This window comes from Sciurus carolinensis, chromosome 18 (genome assembly GCF_902686445.1).
Source record: "Sciurus carolinensis chromosome 18, mSciCar1.2, whole genome shotgun sequence".
Taxonomy (NCBI): Eukaryota; Metazoa; Chordata; class Mammalia; order Rodentia; family Sciuridae; genus Sciurus; species Sciurus carolinensis.
The window spans coordinates 20,476,883-20,490,339 of record NC_062230.1 but is presented as its reverse complement, the minus strand read 5'-3'; the positions used below and the strand labels follow the sequence as shown (position 1 = coordinate 20,490,339).

At 56.6% G+C, this 13,457-nt stretch overlaps 2 protein-coding genes across 2 annotated transcripts; one reads left to right on the top strand and one right to left on the bottom strand.

The window, feature by feature from the left end:
- The first annotated feature begins 59 nt into the window (after positions 1-59).
- Apobr (apolipoprotein B receptor) lies at positions 60-4,998 on the top strand. Its single transcript, XM_047533520.1, has 4 exons — positions 60-220; positions 522-3,173; positions 3,256-3,521; positions 3,608-4,998. Exons 1-4 carry the CDS (start codon positions 164-166, stop codon positions 3,675-3,677), a joined length of 3,045 nt encoding a protein of 1,014 aa, XP_047389476.1. The 5' UTR covers positions 60-163; the 3' UTR covers positions 3,678-4,998.
- Positions 4,383-8,763, bottom strand: Il27 (interleukin 27). Its single transcript, XM_047533522.1, has 5 exons — positions 8,713-8,763; positions 6,606-6,778; positions 6,423-6,521; positions 5,439-5,597; positions 4,383-4,833 (listed from the first exon to the last, which is right to left on the bottom strand). Exons 1-5 carry the CDS (start codon positions 8,741-8,743, stop codon positions 4,558-4,560), a joined length of 738 nt encoding a protein of 245 aa, XP_047389478.1. The 5' UTR covers positions 8,744-8,763; the 3' UTR covers positions 4,383-4,557.
- Positions 8,764-13,457: the final 4,694 nt, after the last annotated feature.

Sequence of the window (13,457 nt, the reverse complement as noted above, 5' to 3'; positions counted from 1 at the left end):
GGTGGAGACTGCGGTGGCCCTGGGGAAGGTGGGCAGGGCCTGGGGATGCGTCAGGGAGAGACAGGGGAAGAGGAAGTGTCTAAGGTCCTGGGGAAGACTGGCTTAAGTCTTGGTGGGTGGGGACCGTCATTATCAGCTTTCTGGACACACAGAAACAGACAAGATGGACTTCCTCCGGCTACACCTCCCTGGGCTGCATCAGGCTTTGAGGGGGGCACTGGTGAGAGGGGCAAAGAGATGCCAGAGATTCACCCCATTCCCTGTCTTCACCTTCCCTCCTTCCTTTGAATCTCTCCTTGGACTACAGGTTCCTTTCCCAGGGCTTCAATCCCTCTCCTCCAAAGCACATCCACACCCCCAGTCTAGGCCCCTTCTCATTCCTTCTGCAGATCCTGTTCTCCCTGTCTGCCCAGATCCCAAACCCCTCTCCCTCACTGTGGGCTCCTCTGGCCCAGGGCATCCAGGGAAGGGGCCGGGCCTGGCCTTCCCCACATGCCTTTACCTTCACCGTTTTCTTCTAGGATTCCTTCAATGCCTTTTTGTTCTACCTCATGGGAGATGAGGTCCCCACTGTAGAGCAGGAGGCACAGGCAGCCAAAGAACTGAGGGAGGTGGCGGCAGGAAAGCCAGAGAAGACTCGAGAGGAGGAAGCCCAGGAGACCCTGGAGGGCCTTAGAGATAGCCAAAGCAGGGGATCTGGAAAGCCAGGAGGGTCTGGAGAGGCTGGAAGGTGCCTGGAGGGAAGCTCCGCTGCAGAACAGACCTGGGGTTGGGGAAAAGGCAGCTCCCACGGGTCCCAAGCAGATGGGCAGGACACTGGGACCTGGAAGGCAGCCAGGGCCTTCAGGGACCAGGAGCCAAGTGCCCCCCTGGAGGCTAGAAAGAAGTCTGAGGCAGGGTCCAGGGCTCAGCAAGACAGGAGCAGTCAATCCCAGGAGAGACAGGAGCCTAGTGAGCAGGAAGTGAACAGAGGGGAGACGCTGAGAACCTGGGAACAAGAGGAGGAGGAGGAGGAGGAGGAGGAGGAAGAGGTCAGGGCAACAGAGCCAGGGATGGCCAGGGGGGTGGAGTCAGAGTGGACCTGGCACAGAGAGCCTGAGGTGAAGGCTGGCGCTGACAGCGGGGAGACAGAGCAAGTGGTTCCGGAGGCAGTTGCAGAAACTGAAGGGTCTGGGACCAGAGGGCCTGGGAGGGAAGAAGAGGGGTTGGTAGTGGTGAGGAGTGGCCAAAGCATAAGGACCCAGGGGACAGGGGTAGAGTCTGAGGGCTGGGCAACCTTGGGCAGAGAAGAGGCCAGAATAACCTCCTCAGGCAGGGAGGAGGTCTGGACAGACTTAGCCAGGGAAGAGGCTGACCTCCCAGGAGTCAGGGGGACAGAATATGGGCCAGTCTCAGGAGAAAGGATTCCAGAAGCTACTGGGAAACTCTGTGCCCTAGACAAGGCCACCAAGGAAGTTCAAGAAAAGGAAGTGAAGAGAGAGACTGAAGTGAAGCTTTTCCCCAGGCAGACCCAGGCCTTGGGCACTGAGGAAACAGAAGAGGCAGCTGAGGGCCAGACAGCAGAGAGGGAGGCTGCAGAAGGCCGGGAGTCAGAGGAGGAGGCAGGGGAGTGCTTTGAAGGGGAGATCAATCAGCATGGGAAAGAGGCAGACGGGAGGCAAGACTTGCAGTTCAGGGCTGATGGAGTGGGTCTGGAGGAGGAGGTGCATGCAGAGGAGGGCCGGGCGGAGGAAGGGAGTTGCCTGGCCTCAGAGGCTGAGCTGGCCCTGGACAAAGAGGCTCGAGATGATTCTGACTTGGAGGCAGTCCCAGAGGCCAGGTCTGATGAGTTTGTGGAGGAGAGAAGTAAGGAGGCTCAGAGGAGCCAAGAAGTGTTGGAGGAGGAGTGGGATGACCTCAAACACAGAGTCACTGAAGACCAGGAACCTGAGCTGATGGGAGGTGTCCTGACCCCAACAGAGCAACCTGAGGAAGAACAGGGGTTTTGGGAAGAACTCGGTAGAGTTTCAGACCTGAGGAAAGAAGAGATGGAGAGGAGACTGGAGGAGTGTTATAGGCACACAGGGTCTGTGGATCCTGAGGTCCCTGCAGGAGAAGCCTGGGGAAACCAGAGGAGAAGGGACAGGGGAAGTAGAAATTCCCAGGAGGTAAAAACAGATGCTGAAGATGGGGAGGAAGAGGCTACAGGAGGCCAGGCATTGGAGGCCAAGGCCAAAGGAGATTGGGAGTCTGAACTACCAGAGATCCAAAGATGTGTGACAGAGGAGGGGGAGGCCTTTGTAGCAGAAAACCAGGAACTGCAGGGAAGCCCAGGGGAAGAGGCAGGGATAGGCCAGTCACTGGAACAATCAGAGGCCAGAGAAACTGAGGATAGCAAAGTGGAGGCCTCAGTACCACGGGAGGCAGACCTAACATCCAGGGGAGGCTGGAGGCTGCAGGAGGCAGCTCTGGGTCTCCAGGACCATGAGGACACACAGACCAGTTCTTTGGTTCCTGAGATTGTGGAGGATGAGGCAGTTCTGGTTGTGAGGGCTGCTGGGACTGAGGAAGGGTCAGAATGGGAAGCTGGGGCAGTTTGGGTGGAGGAGTATGGGAGAGAGGAGGCTGAGGGAGAAGCAGAGCTGGTGGAGGCTGCAGGGGGAGAGAACGGAGATGGGCAGGATTTTGGTCTAGAGGCCTCAGCAGAAAAGGAGATGACTGGCAGAGCTGGTGAAGGAGAGGCTTTAGAGGCCAGGGAAGGAGAGCCGGCAGAGGTGGGGGGACCTGCAGTGGCAGAAGAAGGTGGTGGGATGGAGGACGTCATCTCAGGCTCCCAGGCAGCAAGAGCAGAGGACGCTGTGGCCATAGTGGAGGCAGAGGGGCTCCCAGGAGAGCAGCCGCTGTTGGAAGAAGAGGCAGGGGCATGGCAAGCTAGAGAGCAGAGGAAAGACGGTGAGGGGCAACATGGGGACCACCACCCTGAGGGGGAAGCACAAAGGCTGCTGGATGTGGAGGACACTGGAACTGGAGGCCAGAGGCCAGAGGCCAAGGAGACTGATCCAGAAGGCCTGGAGGATGTCCAAGACCAGGAGGGGCAGCCGACACAACAGGCCCTTGTGGAGGCCCTGCCTGGACCCTCAGAGACTGAGACTGCAGGAAGTGCCCGAGGGGACACTCACAGCGGCTGGTGTGAGGTGAGGGCTCTGGTGGGGTCCAGCATGGGACAAGCTGAATCTAGAAGCCAGCCCACAGAACTCTCTGTCCCCTTCCTTGCAGGACCTGCTCCCTGGGTCCCGCTTGGACGTCTCTGTCCCAAGGAGCCGTGTACTCCTCTCACGAAGCTCCTCACAGCGGCGCTCTCGGCCCTCTTTCCGGCGGACCCTTGCCCCTGAGCAGCCAGAGGACCCTCCCAGCCCCCAGCCCGAGGAGGGACTGTCAGACCCTGAGCAGAGACCACTCCAGCTGGAGGAGACCCCAGAGCCAAGCCCCCCAAGGCCTGAAGGGACCCCAGTACCAGCCAGGAGAAAGCCTCTGGGACACGGGTAGGCACCAGGGCACTGGGCTGGGGTAGGGAGGAGGCTGTGGGCCTCTGAGGACCACCTCGCACGCGCCTGTCTTCCACCTCCAGGTTTGGCCTGGCACACCCAGGCATGATGCAGGAGCTACAAGCCCGACTCGGTCGGCCGAAGCCCCAGTGACTGAGACTTGACCACGCTGAGCCAGGCTGTGAGAGTCACCAGGCTCCCCTGGGCCCTGCTCACCCCTGACTCTGCCACCTGGATGCATTCTTCCCACCCTCTGGGCCTGGCTTTCTTGGTGTGTCATTCATGGAGTGAACATAACCAGATGTCTGTGAAGACCATGAACTTCAAGAATCTGACTCTCCAGTGCAGATTGTAGACTCCTGTGCCACTGGGCGGCTCCAACTCTCAGGAGTTCCTGTCCTGGTTACCTTCCCAACCTGTCTCAGCCACTCAGAAGACTGCAGGGAAAACTGGGGCAATGGAGACTTCTCCCACGGCCTTCCCTCTCAGACCCCTTCGGGTCCCAACCATTCCCAGGCCCCTCAGAGAGCTGTGTAGGAGTAACACACCTCTGGGGTGGAAGCCCACCCAAAGGAAAGAGGTCTGGAGGGCCTGGGAACACGAATTGGTTTCAAAGATCCATCAGCAGCAGGTCAGCTGCCTTGAGTTTCCAGACTGATAGCTCAGTCTCAGAACTCTGCTGGTTGCTATGGTAACTGCCAGTTGAGCAGGTCACAGTGGGGGAAGGTGGACTAGGACCCCCAAAAACAAATGAACAGAGAGGGGATTCTGGGGTAACCAGAGGCTGCCAGCTCCATTCCAGGCCCTTTGGGTGTCTGACACCCCTTCTGTGAAAAGATATTGAAGCACAGAGAGGGTGAGAGGGCTTTATTAGGCACCGGTGTGCCAGGATGAAACAATAAATAAACTGTCATCTCCCTAGACAGCAAATAAATATCCAAGAAATAAATATCTCGCAAGGACTGGAGGGGCTTTAAGTTATTGGGCAGGGTCTGAAGCTAGTCCTGAAGTCCTAAAGAGTGAGAGAAGGGGACTAAAAGATCGCTCCATCAGGGCTGGGATCTGGGTGTTGAGAGCCCCAGTCCAGACCTGGGTGGCCGGCCTTGGACAGCAGCAGCAAGTCCCGCACAGCCCGGGACAAGACCACCTCCAGGGAGCGCAGCAGCTGGTAGGTGTAGAGCAGCCGGGGCCAGGACACCTGGGCCGATAATGGTGCGGGGTCCCCTGGAGCCCCTGGGAGCAGCCCCTTCCCCTCCTCCTCTTGCTCCTCCTCCTCCTCCTCAGGCAGGTTGAATCCTGCAGCCAGCACCTGTGAAGAGAGACCCATAGCCCTGACAGTGGCCAGGCAGAGACCCTGAGCAAATCTTCATTCTTTATTTGAACCCAGTGGCTCCTGATGACACCAGGCCCCTGGATACCCCTGCTTCAGATCTTCCATGTCCTCATCTCACATGTCTTAACCTGACTTTTTTGATTTAAGAAGATGGAAGTTTTGGAATAAGAGGATGCTCACCAAGCTGGGTTGCCCTGGGGATGGATTGGGATTCTGGAAGTTCCTCTCTGCTATTTTGGATCGTGTCCGGATCAGAAATGGTGGGGGATGGCACAGTTAGTTTCTCTGCTGCTTGTGTTTTCCATTTCCTTTTTATTAAGACTGAAATTTCTCTTGCCCTTAGAAATGTTCAGGGGGATCTGGGTGACATCAGAATCACAGGGAGAAGGGCACTTATCTCACTAAAGACCAACCCCCAAAAGAAGATACACACTCCTACACATTCTTGCACACATGCTTGGAGGAACATCTCCCCCCAGATCACCCAACCTGAGGTCAGGGGGTGTTTTTTAAAGGGGACCAATGAGCCTCAGTTTTGTGCATTGGTCTCGGGTGTCAAAGAGGGTGGGTGGGCACTCTACCTGGAAGCGGAAGTGCCATTGCAGGTCCCAGAGATCCAGTCGCATGGCCCACAGCTGCGTCCTTTCTGAGCTGGTCCAGCCCCCCTGGCTCCCCAGTCCTCCTAGCAGGTCATGGAAGGGCCGGAGCATCATGGAGAGGAAGCAGAGTCGCTCTGGGTCCTATTGAAGGGAGGGGCAAAGGGTAGGTCAAGGATGACCCTGTCAAACCCAGCCCCACATCCGTCCCACGTGCCTGTCCATCCTCGCGTGGTTTTGTTGTTTTAGTTGTTGATGAACCTGTATTTTATTTATATATCTGTGGAGCTGGGAATCGAACCCAGTGCCTCACACATACCAGGCACGCGCTCTGCCACTGAGCCACAACCCCAGCTCCCTCGGGGTTTTTGTCCTCAACCTCATCTCCATCCCCACTTCCTTCCTGTGTTCATCAGATTTCCCTTCTCCGGGTCTCTGACCTGTCTCCCACTTCCTTTTCCTGTCCCATGCTGCACCCCTCTGACCCCATCCCTGTCCCTGTCACTCTGCATCTGCCTCTCGGTTCCATCCCTCCACCCTCCCATCCTGTCTCCTCCCTACTTCCAACCTCTTTCCCACCCTCATTCCCATGCCGGGTCCCAACTCCGTCCTTCCTCCATACGCATTCTCACCATCTTCCCATCCCATCTCACCCCGTTCCCACCAGCCCTCCTCATCCCTTCTCCATCCCCCACCTGATTTTTGCCCTCATCCTCACCTCTAACCAACCTTTCTTCTCTTCCCATCCCCGCAACACCAACTCCATCCCGCTCATTCCCCCTCCACTCCATTCCCCTCCCGACCCTTTCCCTCTTCCTAACCCCATTTCCAAATCTCTGGTTCATCTTTATATCCAACCACACACTCAGCCTCTTCCACATTCTATCCTCAAATCAACCCCCAACTTGTCTCTGTGTTCTTCTGCCTGTCGCCAGCTTCCCGGCCCCGCCCCAACAGCCCTTCACTCACAGAGAGGTGGCGCCAGGCCTGGAAGTTCAGGGAAACATTGGGGAGCTGCTGTCCCAGGGGCAGCAGGTCCAGCCTCACTCCTGGCAGATGAGATTCGGCCTGTAGGGCAAAGTCTGTTAGTGGTGGCCCACAGGGATTGGGGGTCTCCTCATCCCTGGAGCCAGCTGCATTGGGGAAACTCACAAAACGGTGGGCCTGGCCCCGGACGTTGGAGAGCAGCTTTCTGGCGAGATGCAGGCTGACTGTGAACTCCCTGCGCAGCTCCTGCAGGCTCAGGGGGGCCCTCCCTGGGGGCCTTGGGAATCCCCAGACACCAGCTTGCACCAGGAGCAAGGACAGCAGTAACAGGCTGAGCCCTGGTGAGACAAGGAAGGGGAGCAAGATGTGGCGTGGGAAGAACTTAGAGAAGAAAGGGCACGTGCCTTTTCTGAGCCTGCGCAATGTGCAAGCACTTCGTGGGAACTTCCTCAGGTATCTTCAAACCGCCCCTCCCAACCTCAAGGGGACCACGGAGGCCACCATATGGAGTCTGCACAGAGTGCCCATTTTTGCAAGCAGACCTGAGGCTGGGTCTTGACTCCCCACTAGCTCCCCTGGCCTGTTTTGAGTGGCACAACTGTCTGTGGCAGCCTGGTTGCGGGTATTCTTTCCATTCTGCAGAGGAGGAACCAGAGGCTCAGTGGAGGTGACTGGTCTGAGTTCAGAGAGCCAGAGGGAGGGGGAGCCAGGGCTGGATTCCAGATCTGTCCAGACACAGAGCCCACGTGCTTTCCCCAGGGAACTCAGAGGCGGCAGCTACCTGCCCCAGGAATGGGGACTGTCTGTTCTGCCAAGGATTCCTTGGGCTCAGCCAGGTGACTCTGATGCCTTCAACTGGCCACTAGGGTCCCAGGGATGGCATGATTAGTTGTTCTATCCCAAGTGATAAGTCCTCCTCCAAGGCGGGGTGTCGTTCTGCAGCAGAGCCCATCTGGGGAAAATCTGCAGCGTGGGAGTTGGAAGGACAGGGGTTCTGGGAGGGGAGGGGGTCTGAACCGGGAGGGGGGCTCTGTTTCTCATCCTGGTTGTCCCTCGAGTGAGTCGCCTCTCCTTTCTTTGCAGATACCCATCTGCAAAGTGGGGGTCAGACCGGTTGGCTTCAGAGGGTGCTTCAAACCCTGTTTTCCTGGAAAGGGGGAAGAGGGGCCACAGGATGGGAGCCCTGGGAAGAGGACAGTGTTCAGTGGTTTCTCCCTTGGGGTGAGGAAATCTAGCCACCATGAAGTTACACAATTCCCCTCGAAACTCAAACCAAAACTGAACCCCCGTCCATCCCTGATCTTGCTGCTCTCCAGGGCCCTTAATCTCTAATCTCTGTGCTCTGCTCCTCAAAGTGCTTCTCAGCAAAAGGTAAGGGAAGTTTCTGGACCATCCACTTCCACCCATGGACTTCCACAGGGTGTGGGCCATGCCTAAGATCTCTGGCGTTCTGGCTTCCTGGCTTGGGGGCCACTCTGATCCTATGGCATCCTGGAGACCCATGACAGAATAGGCTTCTTCCTAACTCTATGTTGGGGACAGAGTGGGTACCCCCAGGTCCTTGTGGCTATTGCCTGTCCAGGTTGATATGTGTCACCTGTACTTACCCCTCTTCCTGTCTGAGCTCTAGAGTCCCCAGCCATTCCCTACCTTTGTATCCAGTCCTGGGTTCTTGGCCCTGGCCTTTGAAGGCTCTCTCCTCATCCTCAAGCCTTTGGCCCTACCTGTGATACCACCGTCTCCTCTGCTTACTGCTCTGGGACCAGCCCCTGAATGCTTTAGCCACCAACTGCAGATGGGACCTCCTTCCAACCTTTGAACTGAAGACCTTGGGCCCTGTTGGGCTGCTGGCTCCTCAGCTTCAGCCTCACATGAGCATTGTGCCAGCTCATCTGCTGCTCTTGCTCTGACCCACCTCAGTGCTCAGTCTCAGCCACACCATCTGGCTCTGGCTCATTGACTTCAAACTCATCATTTATCTGCCTCGTCCTGGTCCTGGTCAACTTGGCTGTCCAATCCTTCCCATTCATGCCAGCAAAACTGTCCCATCCTGTGCCCTGCCCTGGACCCACCCCCCACCCTCCCACCGCAGGCCCCCCACCTCATTCATGCCATGGTCAGTCCTGGACACCAGCTAGCTGGGTCCTTGGTCTTGGCTAAGTTGTTGCCCCCGTGCCATGGATCCCGTCCACACCCGTCAGGCCTTCCCATCCTCTGCCCCATCTCCACCAAGCCTCCCGCCCCTCCGCTTCAGCCCTGGCCTCCCACTCACGCCAGCCAAGGTTGCCTGCCGTCTGGCCCATGTCAGGGCCCAGCCTCTTTGTCCAGCCATCTCCTGGGTAGGGGGAGTCTTATACTGGGGACTGTTTCACTTTCCGTCCCACTTGTACTTTCAACTTTGTATTTGCTTTTCACCACCCCTTGCTAAAATAGGGAAATGTGATTTCCCTTCCCAGAGGGGGTGGGAGGCACGGGGGATGGCGGGAAGCTGGGGTTTCCGACAGTCTGGGCTCCTGGCTCTCACGTTCTAGCTTTTTCCTCAATTCCCCCCTCTTGGGCATGCTGTCCAGCTCTATTTGTTGGTGGGCCCCAGAGACTCAAACCCCCTCCTGCTTCTCTGCTCTGTCACCATCATCTGGGAGCCATCACCCATCCACTGTCCTTCAAAAGATGGATGACCAGGTAAGGGGACTGCCCACTAGAGGGGACTTGGGGTTCTGAGTCATCCTCATCCTTTCTAGTTTACCAGATGGCTGAGGGGGGTGTATGGAGAGAGAGAGAGGGAGAGAGAGAGAGAGAGGTGCGTCAGATCTAAATGGTGGCTGGGATGAGTGTTGGTGTGGGGTGGTCTGAGGACATCAGGGATGGCATCAGAGCTGTCTATAACCAGGGTCAGGATGGATAAGACTCAGGCCCAAGAACATGTCTGGGACCAGAACTGGCTCCATCCAGGGTCAAGGGCTCAGTCTGGTCAGAATCAGATATAGGATTAAAGCCCCATCTGTATCCAGGGTCAGGACTTAGTCTAGGTTGATCTCTGAATCTACTTTGGGCCCCATATCCTGGCTCTGTCTGTGTTTGGGGTCAGAGCTATCTATGTCCTGGGGCTCTGCTCTGTTCTGGGATGGGCTTGTTTAGGGTCAGAAATCCATCTATGGGCGAGGATCAGGGCTCAGCCTGTGGCCAGGGTGGGCTTGTGTGAGGTCAGGATCAGGGCTCAGCCAGAAACCACAAGAATCCCCGAGTTTCTTCGGGGCTGGGCTACATCAAGCAGGGTTCTCCTTTCCAGCATAGCCCCGCCCTCAGCCACACCCTGGATTTCCCATCTTCAGGGAGGGGATGGGGGTTTCTTGGTCTTCCCCGAGACCCACCGCTGCCGCTTTCCTTTTAGGACTTGTGGGGTTTCCCTGCCCGGTCCCTGCTATGAGACAGAAACCAAGGGGGCTTCCCCTTCCCACACCCTGTCTCCTAAGCTCTGCTTGGGCACTGCCCCCAGGGCTGCTTGAAGGACCGAGTGCCAGGGTAGGGGGGAACCAGTGGCTGCCCTGGGAGCTGTCCAGAGGGTTCCTGGGGGAGAAGGAGAAGGAAACCGAGCTGGAGCGTCCCTGGTCAGACAGGTTTCCTTGCAGCGCCCCCCAGTGGTAGCAGCTCATTCCTCCATTTCCCACGCAGCTGGGGCTCCCCAGGTCTGGGGGCATAAACCTCAAGGAGGATGGTAAGGACCGACCAAGGACTGACTGGCCATCCACGCATTCCCCAGTCCTTCCTGTCACCCTGGAGGCATGGCCGCCCCTCTCACCCGCTTGAGTATGCGGTCCTCCCTTCCACTCTCCACCACCTCTCCCTGCGAGACTGCCGCTGCTCTTCTCAAATCTTTTTGTGTTGGTTTGTTTGTTTGGTACCGGGGATTGAACCCAGGGATGCTTTACCACTCAGCCACATCCCCAGCCCTTTTAATATGTATATATTTTTGAGACAGGGTCTCACCAAGTGACTCAGGGTCTCACTAAATTTCCGAGGCTGGCCTGGAACTTATGATCCTCCTGCCTCAGCCTCCCAGGTTGCTGGGTTTTTCTGTGTGAACCACCATAGCTGGCCACTTCTTAAATCTTGCACCCCGTCTCCCCATCTCTGATGACAGTCTCCTGGGCCCCTGTCCCTTGCTGCTTCCCTCCAGCCTCATCCCATCCTCTCCCTATTCTAGCTCTGGTGACTCTGCAGTCGAGGTTGAACACTTGAGTTTGCCTTTGCAAAGTTGCTCTCTCTGCTAGAACTGCCTTCTTGGTGGTTCCCTCTCCCCAGCCTTCCCTGCACACATAGCCTGGTCACTGGCCTCCCTGATAAATGGCTCATGCTTCTTGCCACGCGTCTTGTCTCAAGTGGAACTTGCACATGCTCCGTCTTGCCCACTTAGCCCTCGATCCAGCCATGCTGCACCCCTCCTTACTCCTAGAACATCAAGCCCCCTCCAGCCTCAGGCCTGTATTCACACTTGCTACTCCTTCCGTCTGGAACATTCTTCCAGACATCTGCAAAGTTCACTCTCTCCTGTCCCTGCTCCACTATCACCTTCCCAAATGGGACCTTCACCAACCACCCTATGAAGAAATGCAAACTTGCTACATTCTAACCCTCTCTCCATTTTCTACCTAGCATTTATATATTTTTGATATCTAATGTTCGTCTTCTTATTTTGTGTCGTGACTGGGTTCCAGAAGTGTGGGAATTTGTGCCTTTTCAGTGCAGTGATGTGTCCCCAGAAGCCAAGGATAGGAGGTGCTTAATAAATCATTGTCAAACAAATGTGTTTCCGCCACAAACGTCTGATCCAGGTTCTGGCGATGTCGCTGGCGACATCTAAGTCAGCGGGAAGGAGCAGAAGGACCACAACGAACCTGAGCCCTGAGGTCACGTTGGACTTTTGCTCCTGCCCAGGCTTGGACCTCTTGCTATAGGGACGGAAAGGAGCACCTGGGCTGCTGGACATGGCCCTAGGGTGGAGCAGATCCTTGGCAAGTACTCCGAGGGTCACTGAAAGCAGTGGCAGCTTCGGTTCATATTTTTGGAGGATGGGTCCAGACTAGCCTCTGGCTACCTGAGCCTCCATTTCCACAAGTTGGTCTCGGGTGATGTATTGTGACTTGGGATGGATCCAGTGGACAAAGAGGGGGATGTGGTGAGGGGTGAGAACTGGTAGGAAGGAAACCAGGAAGCCTGGGGTGTGGGCTCTGGTGTGGAGCCAGCCCTGCTGATAACCTCAGGTGAGTCATTGACCTGCCCTGGACCTCAGTGTCCTCATGGAAATGTGACAATGATCTTCGAGGGCTGCCACTAGGATTATTAGAGAAACTAAAATCTGGGTGGTGAAATCAGAAAACAACCATCTAGCCAAGCACAGTGGCACAGGCCTATAATCCCAGCGACTCAGGAGGCTGAGGCAGGAGGATTGCAAGTTTGAGGCTAGCCTCAGCCACTTAGTGAGATCCTGTGTCAAAATAAAAAAATAAGAAGGGGCTGGGGCTGTAGCTCAGTGGTAAAGCACCCCTGAGTTAAAAACAAAACAACAACACAGAAAAACCATCCATGAGAGTTTCTGGTTCTTTTCTGAGCCCTGTGGGGGCCTCCAGATGCTGAGATGGCTGGGGGGATGGGGGCTTTGTTCAAGACGTACAGCAGGTCCAGGACTGAATGAAGACTGGAACTCCTTTTGGTTTGGGCGAGGGAGGGGAATCCCTACACTCTCTGATGTCAGCTCTATGGTTTGGAGCGAACCCTCAGCAAAACCAAGATGACCAAGATGGCCAAGATGGCCTGGGGTGGAGGCAGGGAGGTAGGAGGTACCTGGAGCTGGGCCTCAGCTGGAGGCTTCCAAGCCCAGGTGATGAGACCCTGGGGGTAGGACAACTCCCTCCCGCAGGAGAGGGGTGGTGGGTGAGGCCCAAAGCCCCTCCCTTGCTACACACTCACCTCTGCCGTCGTCCCTGCACGTCCTGCTTCCCACCAGGTTGGTTTTCTTTTTTTGGTTGTTATCGTTGCTGGGATGGAACCCAGGACCTCGTGCTGCTAGGCAGGGGCTCCGCCGCTGAGCCCCACCCGCCCCACAGGATGTCCTCTGCAGTTATCCTCAGAGCATCAGCAAGGGGCTTGGGTGTCCAGCTGGTCCGGTCCACCCGGAGGGCTGCTCTAAATGTGGCGTCTGCCCTGGGACCTGCGGCCCTTTCCCTGTGGGGGTGCTTGTGCCTGCTACTCTCCAGCCGTGGCCGGCACCCAGGGAGGGCTGGAGGAAGGCGGCGGCGGGGAGTGCTCTTCACCCCAAGCAGAGGCCCATCGCTGGGTGTTCAATGGCAGTGACGCGCAGGCAGGGCCGGAAGGACTGAGCTACCAGAAGCAGGAGAAGAGGAAGGCCAGGTCTGCAGAGCATGGAGAAGGAAGCCCAGGCGGCCAGGGCTGCAGAAGAGAAACACCAGCCTTGGAAGGAGACGTTCCAGTGCAAGTCCCAGCGACGCTCTACCCTTCCCAGGTGCACCCTCCTGGTCAAGGCTAGAGTCCAACACTGTACCTCAGTTTCCCCATTGTGTAATGAGGCCCACACTCCCATCCCTGGCCCGGCTCAGTCCAGGAATGAAGATGAACTTGGGAAGGGTCAGGGCCTTGGCTGGAAAGTCAAACAGACCTACATTCCTACTTTCGGAGCTTCAGTGTGACTTTGGTCATGGCATGGAACTCCCTGTGCTTGGCTCATCTACCAGGTGAGGAGGCTGATTCCAGTGAGATAGGACTCCTGTGACAATCATGCACACAAAATGCCACTGTCACTGAATAGCTGTGTGATCTTAGGCAAGTTACTTAACCTCTCTGTGCTGTAGTTTCATCCTCTGTGAGAAAAAAGAATACAAACTCATGACTGGGGCCTATTGAGCTGTTGTGCATGGAGCACTTCAAACAGGGCCTAGCGTGTGGGAAGATGCCGGGTTTTGGTTATTATTAGTTGTACAAGCTCTGGCCCGCAGGAGAAAT

Excerpts from the sequence above, each read along its gene's own strand:
- Il27 (XM_047533522.1), bottom strand. The coding sequence starts at position 8,743 with ATGGGCCAGACGGCAGGCAACCTTGGCTGGC. Across the intron at positions 6,779-8,712 it reads GGCAGGCAACCTTGGCTGGC|GGCTCAGCCTGTTACTGCTG; the intron begins GTGAGTGGGAGG and ends TTGTCTCACCAG. Across the intron at positions 6,522-6,605 it reads GGGGCCAGGCCCACCGTTTT|GCCGAATCTCATCTGCCAGG; the intron begins GTGAGTTTCCCC and ends TTTGCCCTACAG.
- Apobr (XM_047533520.1), top strand. The coding sequence starts at position 164 with ATGGACTTCCTCCGGCTACACCTCCCTGGGCTGCATCAGGCTTTGAGG. Across the intron at positions 3,174-3,255 it reads CTCACAGCGGCTGGTGTGAG|GACCTGCTCCCTGGGTCCCG; the intron begins GTGAGGGCTCTG and ends CCTTCCTTGCAG. Across the intron at positions 3,522-3,607 it reads AGAAAGCCTCTGGGACACGG|GTTTGGCCTGGCACACCCAG; the intron begins GTAGGCACCAGG and ends TTCCACCTCCAG.